Source organism: Mizuhopecten yessoensis, unplaced genomic scaffold (genome assembly GCF_002113885.1).
Source record: "Mizuhopecten yessoensis strain PY_sf001 unplaced genomic scaffold, ASM211388v2 scaffold716305, whole genome shotgun sequence".
Classification (NCBI taxonomy): domain Eukaryota; kingdom Metazoa; phylum Mollusca; class Bivalvia; order Pectinida; family Pectinidae; genus Mizuhopecten; species Mizuhopecten yessoensis.
In genome coordinates, this window is record NW_018480050.1 from 387,131 (window position 1) to 408,311 (window position 21,181).

Sequence of the window (21,181 nt, forward strand, 5' to 3'; positions counted from 1 at the left end):
CAAGAACTGTCATCCATGATGATCAGTCAGATAATAAATTACTTTGATATACAGTTTTTTTTAAAGCTGTTCTGGAAACAGACAAAACTTATTCTGTAGTGCTTGGGAAGTTCTTGAAAAGTGTTGTCTCAGACAACTTAATAAAACCAGAGGACAACAGTTCTCTTCGAGCAATTTCCCTGATAGTAAGATAGCCAGATAATAGCGTTAGCTGGGTTAACCCGACTCGTGTCTTCTAGCTGTTGATATGGACACTTTGTGTTTGACTTATTAGATTGTAAATTAACATTTTTAAATCTGTGATATCATTGAAGCCAAATGATCTTACTGTTGGTTTTTGACAATTTTTTTTATCAGGCCACAAACTGCAGTTATAGATTCTTACTAGCTTAAATGAAAAAAAAACAAAAACTTTTTTTAGTGATATTTTGAAAAAGAAAGTTTTCATTCCAATATTGTATGAACTAAATTGCAGGTGTTGTATATATGTATATAATGATGTACCTTGATACATTGTATTATAAATTGAAATATATGTACATGGTTGAATAAAACAAAATTAAAACATCATCCTTTTTTTTAAGTGTTTTTTTTCTCTAAGTGAAACATTGACTGACATATCCAAAAGAGGTTTCAAATTGCCTTTGTATTGGCTTGTCCTGAAATCATGTAAAAGCTGACACTATATTATTATCTCCCTTTGATGATATTGAAGAAGAATTCAGATCAGTTATATGTAGTCAAAAGATATTGACATTGATCGATGGAGCCCACTACATGTGCTATGTCGTTCCATCACATTATGGTAAACCTGATCATGCTGTTGCTGAACTTGTCTAAAGAAACGTAAACTTTATAGGTTCAGATCTAAGAAATACAAATCAGATAATATGTCTTCAAAATTTGGCATTCTTTTATTCATTAACTCATTTAATTTTACACGCACACACAAAGATCATGCAGTTACATTCAGGTTAATTTGAATGATAGTTGTAATGTACAGGTCATGAATGGCAGTTACAAATACATGTGTGTAAACTACACAAAATTTGATGGAATATTTTGTCTACATGTCTGAAACATTTCAAAGATCTAAATTATGCTTATGTAGCAATGATGGATACTTGTTGACATCTGTGATATTGTGGTAGACATCAGTTATTGAGTAATCACTAAAACATTGTAGTAGATTGCTGGTATAGAGTCAATTGATACTTAGTATTATTACAAAAAGCAAGGTTATAGTTAAAAAGAGTGTTAGCTACTCAAAACATAACTGACAAATGTAATTTGTACCAGAAATTCAGTACTTGAATTTCAAAATAAAATAAAAATCACAGTCTAATTTTAAATGCATGATGTCATTTCAAAATGTTGGGAATTTTCCATTTCACAACGTATACTATTTGCTTGTTCGCCAAAAGTCTGTTCATCCAACATCTGGTTATCTGCGAGTAGCCCGTCTGCCTTTACCCTTTTCTGGCTTGACCTTGCCACGAATGACATTCAATCGCTGAATCTCATTGATGACACCTAAATGGGTGTCCCTGGAAAAGGAAGAAAAATAAAAAGTCTATTTTTATAAATCTCGGCTACTGTAGTGGTACACATTAAATCACCTTATAGATCAATAGTACACAAAATCCATGGTGTAAAAACAATGCAAATTAAAAAAGAATAAAAAAGTGTTCAAGTAATGATGGGAATGAAGTTGTCACCCTAGGCCATGAATATTTTGTCGCCAAATCTGAAAAAGTGTTGCAATCTCGCAACTTGGTGATCAATAATGCGAGCCCTGAAAAAGGACATGCTCTGATCTGTGACTGGCGGCCAGAATACACCCATCAAGTCATGATCAAGCTGTACGGTATATGCTTGCAAAGGTAATATTACGTACACATGTAGTATTGCTAGTTTCTAGAGATTATTGAAATGTATACCCATATATACTTTCTTTTATTAATTACAAAGACGCCATGTAAATACCACCCTTTATTTGTTCATTTATGTGCACATTGCGATGATTATCTGCTTGCTTAGATGTATAAAAGTGATTGTAAGCCTTTGTTTATATTTCACAATTATAACTAATACTATTACCCATAGGTTATAAAGCGCTTTAGAGTAATTTTACAAATTATATAGAGCGCTATATAAATGTTGTATATTATTATTATTAATTATTAAGGTAAAATTTATAGTATATAGTGAACAAGAGCCCACACATACTTTGTTTTGTTAATATCTATAAAAGATATAGTGAACAGCAGAAAAACCATTCATACCTGAACATCCCTAAAGTTCCAAGCTTGACATCTAGCCTGTTGATGACTTTATAATTAGGATAGTAGTCGACAACCTCTGGACGCAAATAAAAGGGTTTTTCTTTAAACATTCTTTCCACTCTTCGTGACTTGGTGTTTGTTGGTCTGGCGACATCACCAAATATTCTAGCAGCAAGCCTTCCCATTCGCAGTGAGTACTGAGACATTTTCCTGGAAAAAAATTAAAAGCACAGTATTGGTTACTATCAGTCACAATTGATTTTAAAAATACCAACTAGAATACAGACAGGTCAGCAAGGGCCTCACCATATACCTGACCTTCTCCCTCTGGTCTTCTTTAGTTAAGCTTGATCTTAGAAAAAAAAATAAACCTCTTTGCCCATTTAAATAACACACTGCAACACCATGTGAAAGGACTAGAAGGGTGTTAATGGTCATTTCTGGTCTCATCAGGGATAAAGAATTAGTCGTTATAAATACAAAATCTGGAATAAATGAAGTAAGCAAATATGAAGCTTCAAATTCATCCAACAACTGTAAGCATATGCATGCACCAAACAAATAGTTTTCATTCGTGGGAAGTCATTTTTGTTTGTCACATGAGGCTTTCATTTCTGCATTTTCTTAGCCCGTTAGATTTGTACATGGTCGACCAGATCTCCACACAGACCAATGATGAGGTTTTAAAGATGCAAAAGACCTCATCATTGGCGCTTTCCACATGCAACACAGGGATACCAAAACTATAGCTGAAGTAGACAAATCATTGAAATTGGCAACACAAAACCCTTCTGCAAATAACATCATACTTACAGGTGATTTCAATTGCCCTGGCATAAACTGGCAAAACCTAACGATACGACATGAAGCAAATGAAAAAGAAATCCAATGTCGACTAATTAATACAACTATACTAGCAGGCCTCATGCAAATCCATGAAGAACCTACAAGAAAAAAGAGCCTACTTGACCAAGTATTCATTATAAACCCAAGCCTAATCAAAACATCGAATAATATACCAGGCATCTCGGACCACGACATTGTAGTTACTGACATGGACACCAAACCATTCTACCAGAAAACACCAAAAAGGAAATCTTACATGTGGAGAAGAGCAAATTGGGTGGAAATAAAAAAGGAAATTGACAGTCTTAGCCCTACCATTAATAACATGGTTGAAAACAAAAAAAGTAGCAGAGGAATGCTGGCAGAAATTCAAAAAAAATCTACTAGACTCACTAAATTCAAATATACCAACTAGAACTGGTTCATCAAAAGGATAAGGAAAATGCTGAAGAAAAAATAAAACCTTTATAATCAAGCCAAAAAGACGGGAAATTGGAATAACTACCGGCACTATCAAAAAGACTGCAAATGTGAAATAAGGAAAGCGGAAAACGTTTATGTAACCAATGTTATACAAGAGGGACTAGATCAGAACTCTAAACCATTCTGAAAATATGTAAAATCAAGGAAACAGGATCACATAGGGGCGGCAGCACCAAAATCACAGAGCACACTTGTCAGTGACAGTAAAAAAAGACACAAATTTTACTGAACCAATTCTCATCTGCCTTCAACGGTAGTAACAACAAAATCACGCAGAAAACGTGTATAAACTTAAACCATTCGATTCCTTATCTAAATATTAAGCAAGAAGGAGTAGCAAAGCTCCTACGAAACCTAAATCCTTCCAAAGCGTCGGGGCCAGATAACATTCCAAATTGTGTTCTTAAAAAGTGTGCAGACCATATAGCACCAATTCTGAAACAAATCTTCAAGACCACAATAACAACCGGTGAGCTACCAGTAGACTGGCTAAGTACAAACATTTCCTGCATCTTTTCAAAAAGGGAGACAAACACTCAGCAGAAAATTATCGTCCGGTATCACTAACATCAGTACCATGTAAAATTCTAGAACACATAATATGCAAACCTATATTCAGATCATCTGGACTGACATAGGTAGCAGTGAACAGTAGCGTACGGTGGCCATGTTTGTGTAAAGATGTGGATTAATTAGGTTGCCTTACAAGCGTTAGCTGTAGGGAATTTCCCTTAAGCTCAGCGGTAGAGCATCGGGCTGGAGAGCCAAGGGTCGTGGGTTCGAGCCCCGACACTATCTTAATCACTTTTCCTCGTCCTATTACAAACTGGTGCCGTTGACCCTCCCCGTTCAAGGTAGGAGACCCTTGGCGGGGAGTCAAAGAACCTGGGTTGATATTTGAAAAAAAAGGGGGAATAGTGTAAAAGATGTGGATTAATTAGGTTGCCTTACAAGTGTCAGCTGTAGGGAATTTCCCTTTAGCTCAGCGGTAGAGCATCAGGCTGGAGAGCCAAGGGTCACGGGTTCGAGCCCCAGCGACGGCACTATCTTTATCACTATTCCTCGTCCTATTACAAACTGGTGCCGTTGACCCTCCCCGTTCAAGGTAGGAGACCCTTGGCGGGGAGTCAAAGAACCTGGGTTGATATTTGAAAAAAAAGGGGGAATAGTGTAAAAGATGTGGATTAATTAGGTTGCCTTACAAGCGTCAGCTGTAGGGAATTTCCCTTTAGCTCAGCGGTAGAGCATCAGGCTGGAGGGCCAAGGGTCACGGGTTCAAGCCCCAGCGACGGCACTATCTTTATCACTATTCCTCGTCCTATTACAAACTGGTGCCGTTGTCCCTCCCCGTTCAAGGTAGGAGACCCTTGGCGGGGAGTCAAAGAACCTGGGTTGATATTTGAAAAAAAAGGGGGAATAGTGTAAAAGATGTGGATTAATTAGGTTGCCTTACAAGCGTCAGCTGTAGGGAATTTCCCTTTAGCTCAGCGGTAGACTGGAGAGCCAAGGGTCGCGGGTTCGAGCCCTGGCGCCGGCACTATCTTTATCACTTTTCCTCGTCCTATTACATTTGTACAATGAACAACCCCTGTAATATTACATGTATCAAAAGTTTAAAAATATCAGCTCTAAAATAGGCATATACATGATGAATTGGACTATGTTGGCTTCACATTTTAAAAGAAAGAAAAAATCGATTTTGGCTTGAGACTACATTTTTGGCCATTTACGAATCTGTATCTACACAACAAAAGCTAGCTTTTCATGTACTCAGCACATGTGTAAATATTGTGAAAAAACTAATCTGACGACCTTTGCTAAAACGTGAGTATCTGTGACAGAGTAGGTGATATTTAATTTAAGACAGGTTTAAAGAAAAAAACAACTTGCGTGGGTTAAATTTTGGGTTAAAATCACGTCTTTTTGCATTTTTTGGCGGTTTTTGATGTGGTAACCATGGTTTTCACAAGTCCCAAATCTGGGGAAATCACTTTTTGAAAAAATATTCATTCTTCTAAAAGAAACGTTTTCAAAATATAGTTTATAAATATATATATATATGTAGGTGTGTTGTGCAGGATGAATCCGCTATCCATGTTTATCCGAGACATGCCCTTTATTTTTAGGGTCAATCCATTTCTACTGTACTCTGCTACCTTATACACAGACAATGATTTTTTCTGAAAAAAAGCTTTTTTATGCTTGATTCAGCATCACTTATTGCTTAAAACTACTCAAAAACGTTTTAAAAGTTACATGTATAGGTCAATATATAGGTCAATAGCCTATTACCTGTGGATGTATAAAGGGGGGTAACTCGCCCTGTACACAGGCACTTCACAATTCATCACATATGTATCAATTGTGTAATTGGTAAAGTTGATACCTGCAAACATCAAATAGTTTACAGGCTATCTCCTTATGCATTCAGACTAGATTTCAGTCTGTTTCACTCAGTTCCGCACCCGGTATCCATGGTTACTAGTACATAAAGTTGTATTTGTTGAAAATGGGTAAAATATCTGTTTTCATTCTAATTACACTATTTTAGATGGTTTTTTTCCACTTGATTCAGTATACAGATTAAATAAGCAAAGTCAGTAATGTCAATAAATTTTATTTCCATAATTACAGCTGAAGAAAATCTTTCTTTCTAGCAAAATATGTTAAATGAACAATTTCTGAGGATCTCTGTCAATTCTAGGCGAGGAAAGTAAATAACGGTTGCTATTGTAGCACTTGTCTGATGTTTCAGAATATCTGACATTTTGGTGCTGTTCATCGGTTACAGGAAGTGTGGCTGTTACTAGTTTGTTGTTGTGATGAGTTTCCTAGTACTCATTTTGATATCAGTGAGCCTTGATGATGTCATAGATGCCCATTGATGATGTCATATATATGATGACATCACAGTTACTATGACATCATCAAACAAGACAGAAACATCATAGTATCACTGTACTGTTTTGTTTTTTCACATGCACATGATCTCAAAGCATCATATTTCACCCAAAAAGAAATTTTATTCATAAAATCTACGAACCTAGTCAAGTTTTAATTTTTCAGTTTACCTCCCTTTATTGGTAGTTTGAGAGCAGAATTGGTAAAAATTCACCTGTCAGGAGTATTCATAGTACTCGGTCACTTTTAAAGTGAGAAAGGAAACGGATACATCTTTTTGTTCATCGTGTCATTTTCCAGACATTTAAAAGGATTTTATTTAAATTCTGGGGAAAAGAAAGTGATGTTTATGGTAGCAATGTACAGTAGCGTACGGTGGCCATGGGTGATATTTTTGTACAATGAATAACCCCTGTAATAATACATGTATCAAAAGTTAAAAAAAAAATCAGCTCTAACATTGGCATATACATGATGAATTGGACTATGTTGGCTTCACATTTTAAAAGAAAGAAAAAATCGATTTTGGCTTGAGACTACATTTTTGGCCATTTACGAATCTGTGTCTACACAACAAAAACTAGCTTTTTCATGTAGTCTATTTTTGTACTCAGCACATGTGTAAATATTGTGAAAAATCTAATCTGACGACCTGTGCTAAAACGTGAGTATCTGTGACCAAGTAGGTGATGTTTAATTTAAGACAGGTTTAAAGAAAAAAAATACTTCTTGCGTGGGTTAAATTTTGGGTTAAAATCATGTCTTTTTGCATTTTTTGGTGGTTTTTGATTAGGTTACCATGGTTTTCACAAGTCCCAAATCTGGGGAAATCACTTTTTGAAAAAATATTCATTCTTTAAAAAAAAACGTATTCAAAATGTAGTTTATAAATATATATGTAGGTGTGTTGTGCAGGATAAATCCGCTATCCATGTTTATCCGAGACATGCCCTTTATTTTTAGGGTCAAGCCATTTATACTGTACTCTAGCTGCTTCCATAGGGTACTTACATCTCTGAACCATGGCTTCCGATCAGGATACTCCCGTGAAACACAACTCATTACCACCATTGATGAACTACTGAGATCTTTTGACCGGGGCAAACAAATGGACAGACATGGCAATACTTGACTTCTCCAAGGCTTTTGACACAGTTCCCCATGACAGACTACTCCACAAGCTGGCCATGGAGTCATAAGGGATCAGAGGACCTCTGCATCAATGCATGGCTAAAAACCTTCCTAACTCGCAGGAAGATGCGGGTAGCCATAGAGGGATGAACAGTTCTAAGACCCCTACTCTTCCTTTGCTACATAAATGACTTGCCAGATTCTGTGAAATCAACAGTTAGACTTTTTGCAAATGACGTACTGCCTATACGTATACTCTATCGAGAAAAAATCTCAAACAAGGACCACAAAACAATTCAAGACGACCATAAACATCTCGAAACTTGTGAAGCGTGAAAAAAGGAATACACGGCAGAGTAAATTCCATGACTAAGAGACATAAATACCAATTCCAAATTCAATCAGGAACAATAACAGAGCAGTGATAATACCTAACAGTAACACGGAATAATACAGAAACTCATTCTTTATGCAAATTAACAGCCACAGATTGGAACCACCTCGACGACATCATAGTCGGGGCGCATGGAATAGAGGCATTTAAAGCATCAATCCATACCAACTGGGATTAAATGAAGCTAGGTATCGCATGCGTACTTAACCCCCTCCACATTAAAGCCATTTTGCTCTCTGTGGAGTAAATATAACATATAGATATAGATATATAGACAGCATACACCTTGTCCTGAAGTTTTTTCCGATAACACGTAGCTCATCAAACAGGAAAACAGTAACTTATCATTAACAACAACTTAATCATTAACAACATTTAAACTGATATTTATTTCTTTAAAAAATATTTATATAAGGGCTAAAACAACTTGATTTTGGACGAAACGACCGGAGCTGTCCAGCTCCAAAAGGCAGAGTCAGAGACTGCTGCTGTACAATTATGTTAAATATATAAGTAAGAAGAACATAATTTTTATTATCATTTATGTCGCAAGGAAACACGAACCTGAGCTAGTTAAGCTACATAGCAGAAAATTGGTGTCGTTTGACAGTTACAGAGTGCGAGAAGTCCGTCAAAACCGGTAACGCGCGGATATCATTAATTGGATATACGTACTGTAGACGACATTAGTAGCAGTTCGATACTTACCGACTAAACTTTAGTTTTGTCTTGTAACCATTCGCTGTGTTTGTTTTACTGTTCAAGCTGGTTAAACATTAATGCCATATTTACATCATTGTAACTTTTAAGGTAGCTGCAAATGATCGTGGTTTCGTACCCGTGTGTTCCGAGATCTCCTTGGAAAAAAATCCATGTTAAACAAAAGCTTGGACAAGACATATATGCATGCTTTCGTTAAAACATTTTCGTTACAGTGACAATGTTATTAGGAAGTGAGAGTGAAAACCGGAAAACCTCCAGCCCCATGAAGCCTTTTTGTTCAAGATTTGGAGTCAGATTTGACAACTCTTTGAATGCTGATTGCAAGGTATAAATTAACAGGAAGATCGCATTTCCCTTTTCGTTATAGTTGAGTAGCCTTAATAATAATACATGAAGTCATGATCATCAGTCGACAATGATCGCAATGTAAAATACAAATCTAAATGAAAACCACTAACGTTAGCCACGACAGACGCCGGAAATGATTGAGTCGCCCATTGTGTATTTAAACGTTTAATTTAACAGTTTGAGAATTTCAACCTTCCGAGATTGTCTGGGGTTCGGGAGTTTTTTACGCCATGGTTGAATGCACTTTATCTGTACTTTCGTTTTTAAGATATTTCATACAGCGTCATGTCAGCGTATATAGTTTGTAATTATATATATATATAATGGGCTCATAAGTTTCCTCAAAATGAATATAAAGTATGGAAGGTTGCTTCGTATACCAATGTCAAGAACAATGTCAATAATTACCTTGCAGAAGTTATTTGTCGAAATGTTGTAAATTTTGTCTGAAAAGTAACTTTTGATTGCAGAATTTGAGTGGCGCAAAAAATTGCAATAAATAATGAAATTAATGAAAAAAATACATGTACAAATAATTGTATTCACTATTTAATATCGAGAAAAATGTTAGAAAATGTGACAAATCTCCAGAATGATGGCATATTTATATGTTTCCACTGAATAAATCATAACTGAGCACAAAATTAAAGCCAACAAGCCTGACTGAGGTTGGAAAAAAGCATGCAATGCAAGAGAGATTTTACCTGTAACACCATTTACTAAAAGTTCTCACTCAGGTTATCTGGCGTGACTTGTATCAATACATTGTAGCCTTATTAGCTTTATTCCTGATTGAAGTTTTCAACCAAATTTCATGAAAACCTAATTTAAATTACACATTTATTAATTCTGAAACCAATTAAAAACAATGTCATATGTTCAAGGTCAGAACTACAGAATCTTTTCTTGACGATAGGAAAAACACTTCATCAAATATTTCCATTCGTATATGCCCACCGAATGACAGGACTTATTATTTTTTCACGTGGGTGGGGGGGGGGCACACATTAGTTTCCACTCAATAACTTGAGTAATTTTGACTGGATTCATTTCAAACATGGTAGGAAGGTTCATCATTGCTATGAAAGCTCGCCCAAGTTTGATAACCAAAATTATTTGTCAGTTATTTACGGAGTTATGGCCCTTTGTAGAATTGACGAAACAGTTTCCGCTCAATAACTTGAGTTATTTTGAATAGATTCATTTCCAACTTGGTAGGAAGGTTCATCATTGCTATGAAAGCTTGCGATAACCAAAATTTATTTGCCAGTTATTTAGAGAGTTATGGCCCTTTGTAGAATTGCCAAAACAGTTTCCGCTCAATAACTTCAGTAATTTTGAATGGAATAGTTTCAAACTTAGTAGGGAGGTTTATTGCCATGAAAGCTCGGACAAGTTTGATAACCAAAAATATTTGTCGGTCATTTATGCAGTTATGGCCCTTTGTAGAATTGATGAAACAGTTTCCGCTCAATAGCTTCAGTAATTTTGAATGGATTTATTTCAAACTTCATAGGAAGGTTCATTTCTATGAAAGCTTAATTGCACAAGTTCAATAACCTTTATCCACCTGTTATTAAGGGAGTTATGGCCCTTTATAGGATTGACGAAACAGTTTCCGCTCAATAACTTCAGTAATTTTGAATAGATTCATTTCAAACTGCAGCGATATTTTACGGACTTACAGCCTTTTGTAAAATTGTCGGAACACAATTTCTGCGCAATAACTTTATGCACTTATGGCCTTTTGTGGCGAACTGCTCATTTGACATCTGACGGGCGTATCATGTACCGCTTCGCGGAACTATTGTTGTAAAACTTTATTTCTTCACACCATATATAGCATGTAGTGTTTATTTTTCACTTACTAGCACATAATCATATACATACATCTTCAACTACCATCACTACCCCATGAAAGTAGACTATCAATCAAGCTACCACCAGTGGTGTTGGCAGCCTTAATACAATTTGTGTATGTACTGTTTAAATTTATGGTTCTCTTGTTTCTCGCTGTCACGTAAATAATGTTGTCTTTAAGGTTTAAAGGTCCTGGGAAAATGGATTGAGTTCCTTCCACAGAAACCTTTGCTGTCATGGTCTGTTGCTATGAAATTGGCCAGCTTCTCTTTCACCAGAAAAACACTGTTTCTGCATGGTAGTGATACCTGATCAACAAAGTCTAAGGGTAAGTTTCTTGTATACACTATACATGTACCTTGGATATTTGGACATATCTCCAAATTACCAGTTTTACTTAGCTTATTATCTGTAGGTTTAGCCAGACTTTCTGTTAATTCCTTCAGTTAGCTGCTGTCTAGTATCAGTGAAAGGTTTGAATGGAGTTCTCTCCCTGACTTTTTACTCAATATTGGTTTTTCTTTTATTCACGTAATTAGATGACATCCCACTTTCTATACCTGCCATTTTCACAGTACATGTATTTTTGATCAAACTCATGAAAACATTTTGCTTAATTTTTATAGTAAACCAGTGAAGACAATGAACGGCACAGTTATTCCAGGGACCCCGATTGCAGTGGACTTTTGGAAGATCAGAGAATGCCCAACTGCAAAATTGTTTTTTCTTACCCATCTCCATGGTGACCATACTGTTGGCCTTTCATCCTCATGGAGACATGTAATTCATTGTTCACCAATGACAGGAGAGCTCCTGACTCATTTATATGGAATCAATGAATCTCTGATACAACCTTTAGAAGTCGGTACTTCACATATCCTTGACCTTGACAGCGTCAATTGTGAGAAAATGTCGGTAACAGTAATTGATGCCAATCATTGTCCTGGCTCTGTCATGTTCTTGTTTGAAGGCTATTTCGGCCGTATATTACATACAGGGGATTTTCGTTTTTGTGATGAACTGATCGACGAATCAAACAAAATGCTGTTTAATGACATTGACCTGTTGTATCTTGACAATACATACTGTTCTCCGCAATGTGCTTTTCCATCTCGAGATTCTGCTCTGGATGAAATCGTGTCCGTGATAAACTCTCATCCTCATCATTCTGTGGTTATTGGAATGCGTAATCTTGGGAAAGAAGACATGTTGGCTAAAACAGCTTTGAGATGTAAGGAATGGATCTCAATTCCAGCTACGATGATGCAACGGGTCAATCTTCTGAATCTGCCTAACGTGTTTGTTACAGACGATGAGAGCTGCAGAATACGAGTGGTGAGATTTCACACGATTTCTAAAAGGAATATGGCATTGTGGAACAAGGTCACTCCGACCATAGCCATCCTTCCAACAGCTCTTTATCAGGGGATGGACTTTAACAGTTTTGGAAACATGTCAAATGTGTTTATTGTGCAATATTCAGATCATAGCTCATATCAGGAACTATATAATTTTGTGTCTGAGGTGAAACCACGTAAAATAATTCCTGTTGTTGGGGCAAAAGCAAGGGGACCATTTGGCGTTGACATTTCTGACAGGGCTAACATGAAATGTTTTTCACATCTTTTGAATAAAAGTGATAATCTTGATAAAATGTCTGACATTCCAGAATCTGTGCAAAAATTGATGCATAATGGGTCTAGTAGCCATGGTAATGGAGGAGGTGGTAGACTTACAAAACCTTGGAAATTTAGGCACAAGAAATCTTCAACATCCTTAGAAAGAGGTGTGGTGTTCTCCGGAAATGATAATAATGAAGAATGTGAAAGAATAGAAGATCATCAATTGTCTACGAAAATTTCTCATACAGTGACAAATATTCGTAGTAATAGTAGTAATTCAAACAAACGAAAAAAGAAAAAAAATTCAGAAACATTGGACAGTAACATTAATAGCCAATCACCGCTATCACATAAGATGGAACAAAAAAGCTACAGACCACAAGTGAAGGAAACGCTACTCGACAAATGGCTGTCTGTGAATGATGTGTGGAAGAAAGAAGGGAATCCGCATCATCAACTGAATAGACCATACTTTTCCAAGACAAGTTCTAGAAACTGCTTTATATCAAAGACACAATCAGCAGAGAAGCCTAGGAATGAGTGTAGCATAACATCTTCAAATTCACAGGAAGTAGCAAATGACACTTCAAGCAAAACTTTTATCCTGGAAGTGAAACAGGATGCTGATATTGAGGATGTGATCATTCTTGATGACACTAGCAGTGATAGTACACATTAATCACAGTCACAGCAGAGGGGAGATAACTCCACAATGGATTATAGCTATGTTGACGATTCTGAAGACTTTGTGACAAAAGAACAAGACAGTCAAGAGATACAAGATAATAAGACCTTAAAAACAAATCACCAAGAATCAGGTTCTTCTTGTGAAGGTGATCATGACCTTTCCGTTAGAGCTTATTTTAATTTATCTGACAAAATTGATTCTCATTGTCTGCATTCTCCTAAAGCTGGTCTCTCATGTATATCCACTGAAAGCCATGTCACACAGGTGAAAGGATATATTCAAGACGCAAAATGTGATCAAGTTTATTCTTGTAAACCTAAACAACATGTTGTAAAACCCTCTAAACAGGGATCTGAATTTGAACATAAACCTGAATTCAAGCTCTCTGTGAAGCCGTTGGCGTTTGGGAGAAAAACATTTTTTCGAAGACAATCCTCTACCTCAAGAGAGAACAACAGAAGTGTGTTGAGTGTGATGCCTTTGGATCAAGGAAAGTGAATATTAGATGCACCTTCTGATATAAACTGTTAGTTAGGGTTGGTTAAGGTAGGTATAGGTTAGGATAACGTCAAACATGTAGTCTCCTATTGAATACAATCTTAGTTCAGTTAATATAAAATAACTGCATTTGGAACTGTAAAGTACATGGTCCCTAACATAGGTGGTCTCTGCATGTTTAGTTACTTTAGCATGTGCACTGCTGTCAGTTTGAAAGATGCAGAGCCTTTTTCATCATTGTTTAAAGAAGGTAATATTTGTTTTAAAAAAGGTAGCTAAATGCTTAAGTATAAACTTGAATACCCCGATAAGGATACAAATGATTGTTTTATAGTAGCAAATTTTATCCTTTTTTCTAACACTCTTCTCTATATCTGAGCCATAACCAGTAAAACTTCCATCTGTCGGCACTTCAGAATCTGCTATAGCAAACATACATTGTATAATTTATAATATAGGTGAAAGATGAAAGTGACTTTTTTAGGGCTCAGTATGCGCACTTAAAATAGCTACAGTGGTCTAATGAGGTATCAAAGCAGGAACACCAAGGTATTAATAATATAATGTGCCAAAAAAATTGATGTTTTTGTGTTTTTTCTTCATTCTCATTGATTAGATTTTAAAAGGTAGGGTCAACGCCTATGGAGATTTAACATTAGCGTCGGCCCCCCACTTGGAATTTCAAAACAAGATAAATCCAAAAAGGTATGGGTATAGGAAGCTTAAATCAGGAACAGTTAGTTTCAGAATTCATTTGATGATAAATGAGACCTCCTTGACTTACACCTGTGTGGCTGTTAAAGGTGCAGTAATACAATTCCTCCTAGAGCATTTAAATGGATTAATGTCTATAAATTTATATCATCATCGTGTGCAACGTACGTATTTCAACTGTTATTTTGATACCGAATATAACACTATTTCAAGAAAGAATTGTTCTTTTTATTTAAGAATTAAGCAGAAAAATGTGTGAAATTTCATTCCTAATGAGAAATTTTCCATTTTTGATACGTTAATTCATATAGTTCTAAAACTAGTCTATTTTTCTTACTTGTTAAAAAGTTGGCTACCAATAATATCTTTCAACATCAGGAATTTCCAAAAAAAGGAAAACCAGTAAATTTGTCATATACTACTATCATAATTCATTTCCAAATTAACATTTGCCTGTGATATTTATCGGTCATTTTGTTAGGATACCGGTACCCCCGTCACTCAACCTGGTGTTATGCAAGGAGGTCCACTACGGTTATCAGTAACAATTATGAATAATCATTTATGCAGTTATTGATCATTTTTATGTATCTACATATGGCAAAAGAATATAGGAAATCAAAGTGGGGGCCAAATGTTGACCCCACCTTTAAGACAGTGGTAGATCTAGAGATTGATCTTTGTTTGGAGGGGGGGGGTCTGAATGAGAAAAATCGGAAAATTACATACATATATAGTTTTATAGAAAATTGGAAGGATTTGGGTGTGTCTTCTATTAGTCCCAAAACTCATATCTAGATCCAGATCTTTCAAAATGGTAAACATTGCAGTTTATTAAATGTGAATATTTGATATAAAATTACCATTTCTGGAGAAATATTTAGTATTTAGTATTTAGTATTTATTTAAATATATCAAAAATAAATACATTGCATGTTTTGACTATGCAGTTTGTACTATAATGTTTAATTGATTTAGTTCAGAATATATTTTTGAATATTTAGGAATCTTATTGTGTAAAGTAATGTTATTCTTTGCTTGTTTGGGAAGAAAATTGCATGCTAAATTTTTATTTGTTTCAAATCAAATTAATAGTTGTCTGGAGATTTCACTGCTTCTTTACAGAGTAAATATTTTGGTATATATGTACTTAAACTGCTCTATTTAATTTAAAATTTCATAAGCAAAACAAAAACATAAACATAAACCAGGAAATATTTACATTCTGTATGCTTAGACCCATTGACAAAAATTACATTCATAAATGCATAACACAGGTGTTCATAGAATCTCAGCACGTGGAAACTGATAGTAACCTGATCACACTGCGTAGTAATACACTACAAAAACTACTCACTCGGAACGACCGACCTAGATGCTTAATTCTTACATCTTAAAATATTATTGAACTGTGCTTTGTGAAATATCCACGTATTCACGTGTCCTGTGCTACAAATAAACATTGAATATGGAACTACATTTTGTTGTGTTATTGTTGTTGACGGTTGCTAAGATCTCTCACGATAGTGTCACATTTCCCCGCGAAAAAACACTGTTCTCGCCACTGCGTTGCACCCGTGTATAAGCAGGAACAAACCCTGTTTATTTGTTTTATTCGTTGTTATATCGATCCACTGAAAGGATTCGTCAATGTAAATATAAGGAATGATATTTATTTTTTCAACATTTATGAGGTCATAACAACAATGGGTTTTTGGACATATTTTACATGAATCGCTAACGCGATTCATTCAATATGTCCATAAACCCATTGTTGTTATGACCTCATAAATGTTGAAAAAATAAAAATCATTCCTTAAAGGACTGTTGATTTTACTCCCTTAGAAATGATTTGATTTTTCACATTCTATATGTATACCCAAAATGTGTATACATGTTTGCTTATACACATGCATTGTGAAGATATGTGGTCATTTTTCAGTGATATAATATGTATAACTTCTCATGGTTAGTCTATTATTATTTTCAATATTGTATGTAAGTCTGACTACGGATGATGTTGTGAATACTATGAATCTTATAATGTTTTTACAAAACTAAGTGATCATGAACAGAACAAGTAAAGCTATTTACTTTAAGATCATTTGAGAATGTAAAACCTTATGCTGAACATGGCACTTCAATTGGAGGAAATGGTCAAGAGATGCTCAAGTTCTTTAATTTTATCGATACATGTACATAACAATCACATTTTTTATTTGAATTATATTTGATTAACTGTAAAACATGATGTCTGTCTGTCTCTCTGCAGGATACAGATTTCTTACTCTCTGCAATATACAAATTGCTAATTACTGCCATTATAGTAACTGTCTGTCTGTATGATATCAGAGATTCATGTTGGAATTATCTCCCTTGATAATTGTTGCTTAAGTTGCATTCTTGTGGACGTTTACACGTGTCATCATTGGGTATACATGGAGCTCTTTTTGGAAAGAGATTCAGGTCTCAGGTTCTCTTTGCTTACTTTTGGTTCTATCTGTTTTTTCAACAAAACTCTAAGTCTATATTTCCTTAGAAATCACAAATATAATTTTAAAGATGTTCAACCGGTTTGACAACTAATAATTACAAAACTTTTCTATGAAACATGTTTACAATTAACGTGGAAAATACAAAACACAACCATGATTAATTATCGAAATTCTAACCCGTGCTTGTTGTATATCCGATTACCCCTACATAGTTTTATACCAGTTTTGGAGAAAACATGTTAAAGGTCTATGTTTGGGAGACATACACAAAAGCACATTGACATTTGTACTGAAGTATGTTCCACACCACATCTTGTTTTTCACATTGTATTTTGTCTCCAGTAGATGTTGATTGTTAGCTTCCTAGTGACGCACTACGTCGGGAGAACGTCCGCGACTTAAAATCAACGTTGTGAGGATGCGATTTTCCAAACGTCAGGGCAACGTTTGAAAATGACGTTGTAATAACGTTGTGCTAAGGTTACTTTACTAACTTTAGTGTTTTAGATAAAGTCACTTTAAATAAAAAGAAATACGAATACTTTGTAGTTTGTATGATCAGTATACACATTGATCGTAGCGACGCGATTGAGTAAAACTGAGATGTATGCGGGAATTATTCACTTTAATTTTATAAACTAGATATTAGTTTCTGTATCTAATAAGATATTTCCAAAGACATACCATTTATGGAATATAACATTTAAAAAAATTATTCCTGTCATAGCTTTACAAACATTTCAATAACGATAAGACGGTTCTTACTGAAGCAGTTATATAACGATAGCAGTTTGGTACTGTCTCTCCTTATATAAATTTAAAACAATCTGTTTTTTATTGTTGACATCAGTAGCATCCGAGTTGCTTAGAACATATCATTAATATAAGAATATTTGCATTATAAATGTTTAAATTGATGTATAAAGACACGGGGGGAGGGGGGTGTCACAAACTGACCACTGGTCATAGGGAGTCACCCAAACTAGATCATTAATAGCTAGCTTCACAGTCTTAATGTTTGAAGATGTTTCAATATCAACTTCGTTAGTTAAGTTATTGTAGAAGTTTTTTCGTACAGTTTACATTTTGACACTTTTAATATCTATTTTCAAACAAATAGACAGAGCTTGTGCAAGCATCTGACTCGTGCATTCTCGTGTTAGTAAATTATTTGTGCTAATGTGTGGTCCAAAAACGTTTTGTGCACTATTTCAAAATGCAGTATGAACGGGAAAAAAATATGAACTCAATTAGTTAATGTTTACAAACGTATTCAAACTGCCAATTAAACATTTACACTTGTAACGCTGTGTTTAAAAAAAAAAAATATTCAATTGCATTACATGGGTCGTTACAAATGTCGTAAATACATATGCTATGCTGATGTGTTTCGAACATAGGATAAACCCAACTTGCATGTTTATCTTAACCTCTCCAGTGTGAAAACTTGTATATATGTTGTAGAATGGAAAAGCTTTGAAACATTTTTAATATTATGCTAGCTGTTCTTTTCTTGTCAGTTTTTATCAATTAGAACCAAACAAGGTGTGTGTGTGTGTGTGTGGGGGGGGGGGGGGGGGGGGGGGGGGGGGGGGAGGTTGCAGGGACAGCTAGAGACACAGAGACACATTTAAAGAAACTGCCATGCGAATCCTCCAATAAAAGATGTTTGGGATGTCATTGAGCATTGACGGAGCTAAAAAAACCCACTAAAATATTAAAAGAACTTCCTCAAGTGTTAATGCAAGGAATGACTGGATCTTTAATGAATTATGACGAAGTAAGGGAACCCTCATTTAAACACATGGTAAAAGGATATAAAAGGTCGGGTAAAAGGAAGCATTAACTATATGACAAATATTTCGATCATTTACGATTCATCAGTGGTTCAAAAGATAAACATAATTGTTACCTGACTCGCTATATAAATGTATATTAATCAATTTCGACTGTTTCCCAGACCATTCACCAAACGAAGTATAGCTAATGTGTGCTAGCGTAAAACTGTTAACTGGTCACGTGATGTACTGGTGCTTGCTACCCTACGACTGCATGTTGACAGGTCACGTGTAAGGTAATTGAACGCACCTATAATTACAAGCACCCCGATGATCAAGCGTTTTTGGTACTGGATTGTTGACGGTCGTCTGTCGGTAGATTCGACATGGAACCTTTTGATTTTCATTGGTCGAGTAACAAAACAGTTGTAACATGCCTTATCAGTCAACATTCAAAACCATTTTCTCTCGGAGTTGGGACCCACCAGGCTCGGGAAACAGTTCATCTGGTGGGTCCCATCTCCTCGGGGAAATATTTTTTACTATTGACTGATAAGGCATGAAACAACTGTATACTGTCTGATGTAGATATAGGTATACAGCAAACGGGTAAACATACCTGTCTGATGTATATATACAGCAAACGGGTAAACATGACTGTCTGATGTAGAAATACAGTGATGTAGATATACAGCAAACGGGGAAACATAACTGTCTGATGTAGAAATACAGCAAACGGGTAAACATAACTGTCTGATGTAGAAATACAGCAAACCGGGTTAACATAACTACTGATGTAGAAATACAGCAAATGGGTAAACATACCTGTCTGATGTAGATATACAGCAAACGGGTAAACATAACTGTCTGATGTAAAAATACAGCCAACCGGGTTAACATAACTGTCTGATGTAGAAATACAGCAAACGGGTAAACATAACTGTCTGATGTAAAAATACAGCAAACCGGGTTAACATAACTGTCTGATGTAGAAATACAGCAAACGGGTAAACATAACCGTCTGAGGTAGGAATACGGCAAACGGGTAAACATAACTGTCTGAGGTAGAAATACAGCAAACCGGTAAACATAACTGTCTGATGTAGATATACAGCAAACGGGTAAACATCACTGTCTGATGTAGAAATACAGCAAACGGCTAAACATAACTGTCTGATGTAGATATACAGCAAACAGGTAAACATAACTGTCTGATGTAGATATACAGCAAACAGGTAAACATAACTGTCTGATGTAGATATACAGCAAACGGGTAAACATCACTGTCTGATGTAGAAATACAGCAAACGGCTAAACATAACTGTCTGATGTAGATATACAGCAAACAGGTAAACATAACTGTCTGATGTAGAAATACGGCAGACGGGTCAACATAACTGTCTGATGTAGATCTACAGCAAACGGGTAAACATGACTGTCTGATGTAGAAATACGGCAAACGATACGGCAAACGGGTAAACATAACTGTCTGAGGTGGAAATACAGCAAACCGGTAAACATAACTGTCTGATGTAGAAATACTGCAAACGGGTAAACATAACTGTCTGGTGTAGGAATACGGCAAACGGGTAAACATAACTGTCTGAGGTAGAAATACAGCAAACCGGTAAACATAACTGTCTGATGTAGAAATACCGCAAACCGGTAAACATAACTGTCTGATGTAGAAATACCGCAAACCGGTAAACATAACTGTCTGATGTAGAAATACCGCAAACCGGTAAACATAACTGTCTGATGTAGAAATAGGGCAAACGGGTCAACATAACTGTCTGATGTAGATATACAGGTAACAGGTAAACAACTGTCTGTTGTAGAAATACGGCAAACGGGTCAACATAAATGTCTGATGTAGATATACAGCAAACGGGTAAACATAACTGTCTGGTGTAGGAATACGGCAAACGGGTAAACATAACTGCGGGTAAACATAACTGTCTGATGTAGAAATAGGGCAAACGGGTCAACATAACTGTCTGATGTAGAAATACAGCAAAAGGGTAAACATAACTGTCTGATGTAGAAATACCGCAAACCGGTAAACATAACTGTCTGATGTAGAAATAGGGCAAACGGGTCAACATAACTGTCTGATGTAGATATACAGGTAACAGGTAAACAACTGTCTGTTGTAGAAATACGGCAAACGGGTCAACATAAATGTCTGATGTAGATATACAGCAAACGGGTAAACATGACTGTCTGATGTAGAAATACAGCAAACGGGCAAACATAACTGTCTGATGTAGAAATACGGTAAACGGGTCAACATAACTGTCTGATGTAGATCTACAGCAAACGGGTAAACATGACTGTCTGATGTAGAAATACAGCAAACGGGTAAACATAACTGCATGATGTAGAAATACAGCAAACGGGTAAACACAACTGTCT

At 35.8% G+C, this 21,181-nt stretch overlaps 2 protein-coding genes across 2 annotated transcripts; one reads left to right on the plus strand and one right to left on the minus strand.

The window, feature by feature from the left end:
• Positions 1-898: 898 nt before the first annotated feature.
• Positions 899-8,913, minus strand: LOC110442860 (28S ribosomal protein S33, mitochondrial-like). The gene is made up of 3 exons (XM_021486699.1): positions 8,749-8,913; positions 2,286-2,495; positions 899-1,547 (listed from the first exon to the last, which is right to left on the minus strand). Exons 2-3 carry the CDS (start codon positions 2,489-2,491, stop codon positions 1,445-1,447), a joined length of 309 nt encoding a protein of 102 aa, XP_021342374.1. The 5' UTR covers positions 2,492-2,495; positions 8,749-8,913; the 3' UTR covers positions 899-1,444.
• An 89-nt stretch (positions 8,914-9,002) lies between these two features.
• LOC110442861 (5' exonuclease Apollo-like) lies at positions 9,003-14,477 on the plus strand. The gene is given in 3 exon segments (XM_021486700.1): positions 9,003-9,088; positions 11,153-11,299; positions 11,598-14,477. A coding segment is annotated over 1 exon segment (2,166 nt). The 5' UTR covers positions 9,003-9,088; positions 11,153-11,299; positions 11,598-11,613; the 3' UTR covers positions 13,780-14,477.
• Positions 14,478-21,181: the final 6,704 nt, after the last annotated feature.

What these genes read in the sequence shown, in the direction of transcription:
- LOC110442860 (XM_021486699.1), bottom strand. Translation starts at nt 2,491, where the DNA reads ATGTCTCAGTACTCACTGCGAATGGGAAGGCTTGCTGCTAGAATATTT. An exon ending in GGAACTTTAGGGATGTTCAG is followed by an intron (nt 1,548 to 2,285) that starts GTATGAATGGTT and finishes TTCCTTTTCCAG; the next exon opens with GGACACCCATTTAGGTGTCA.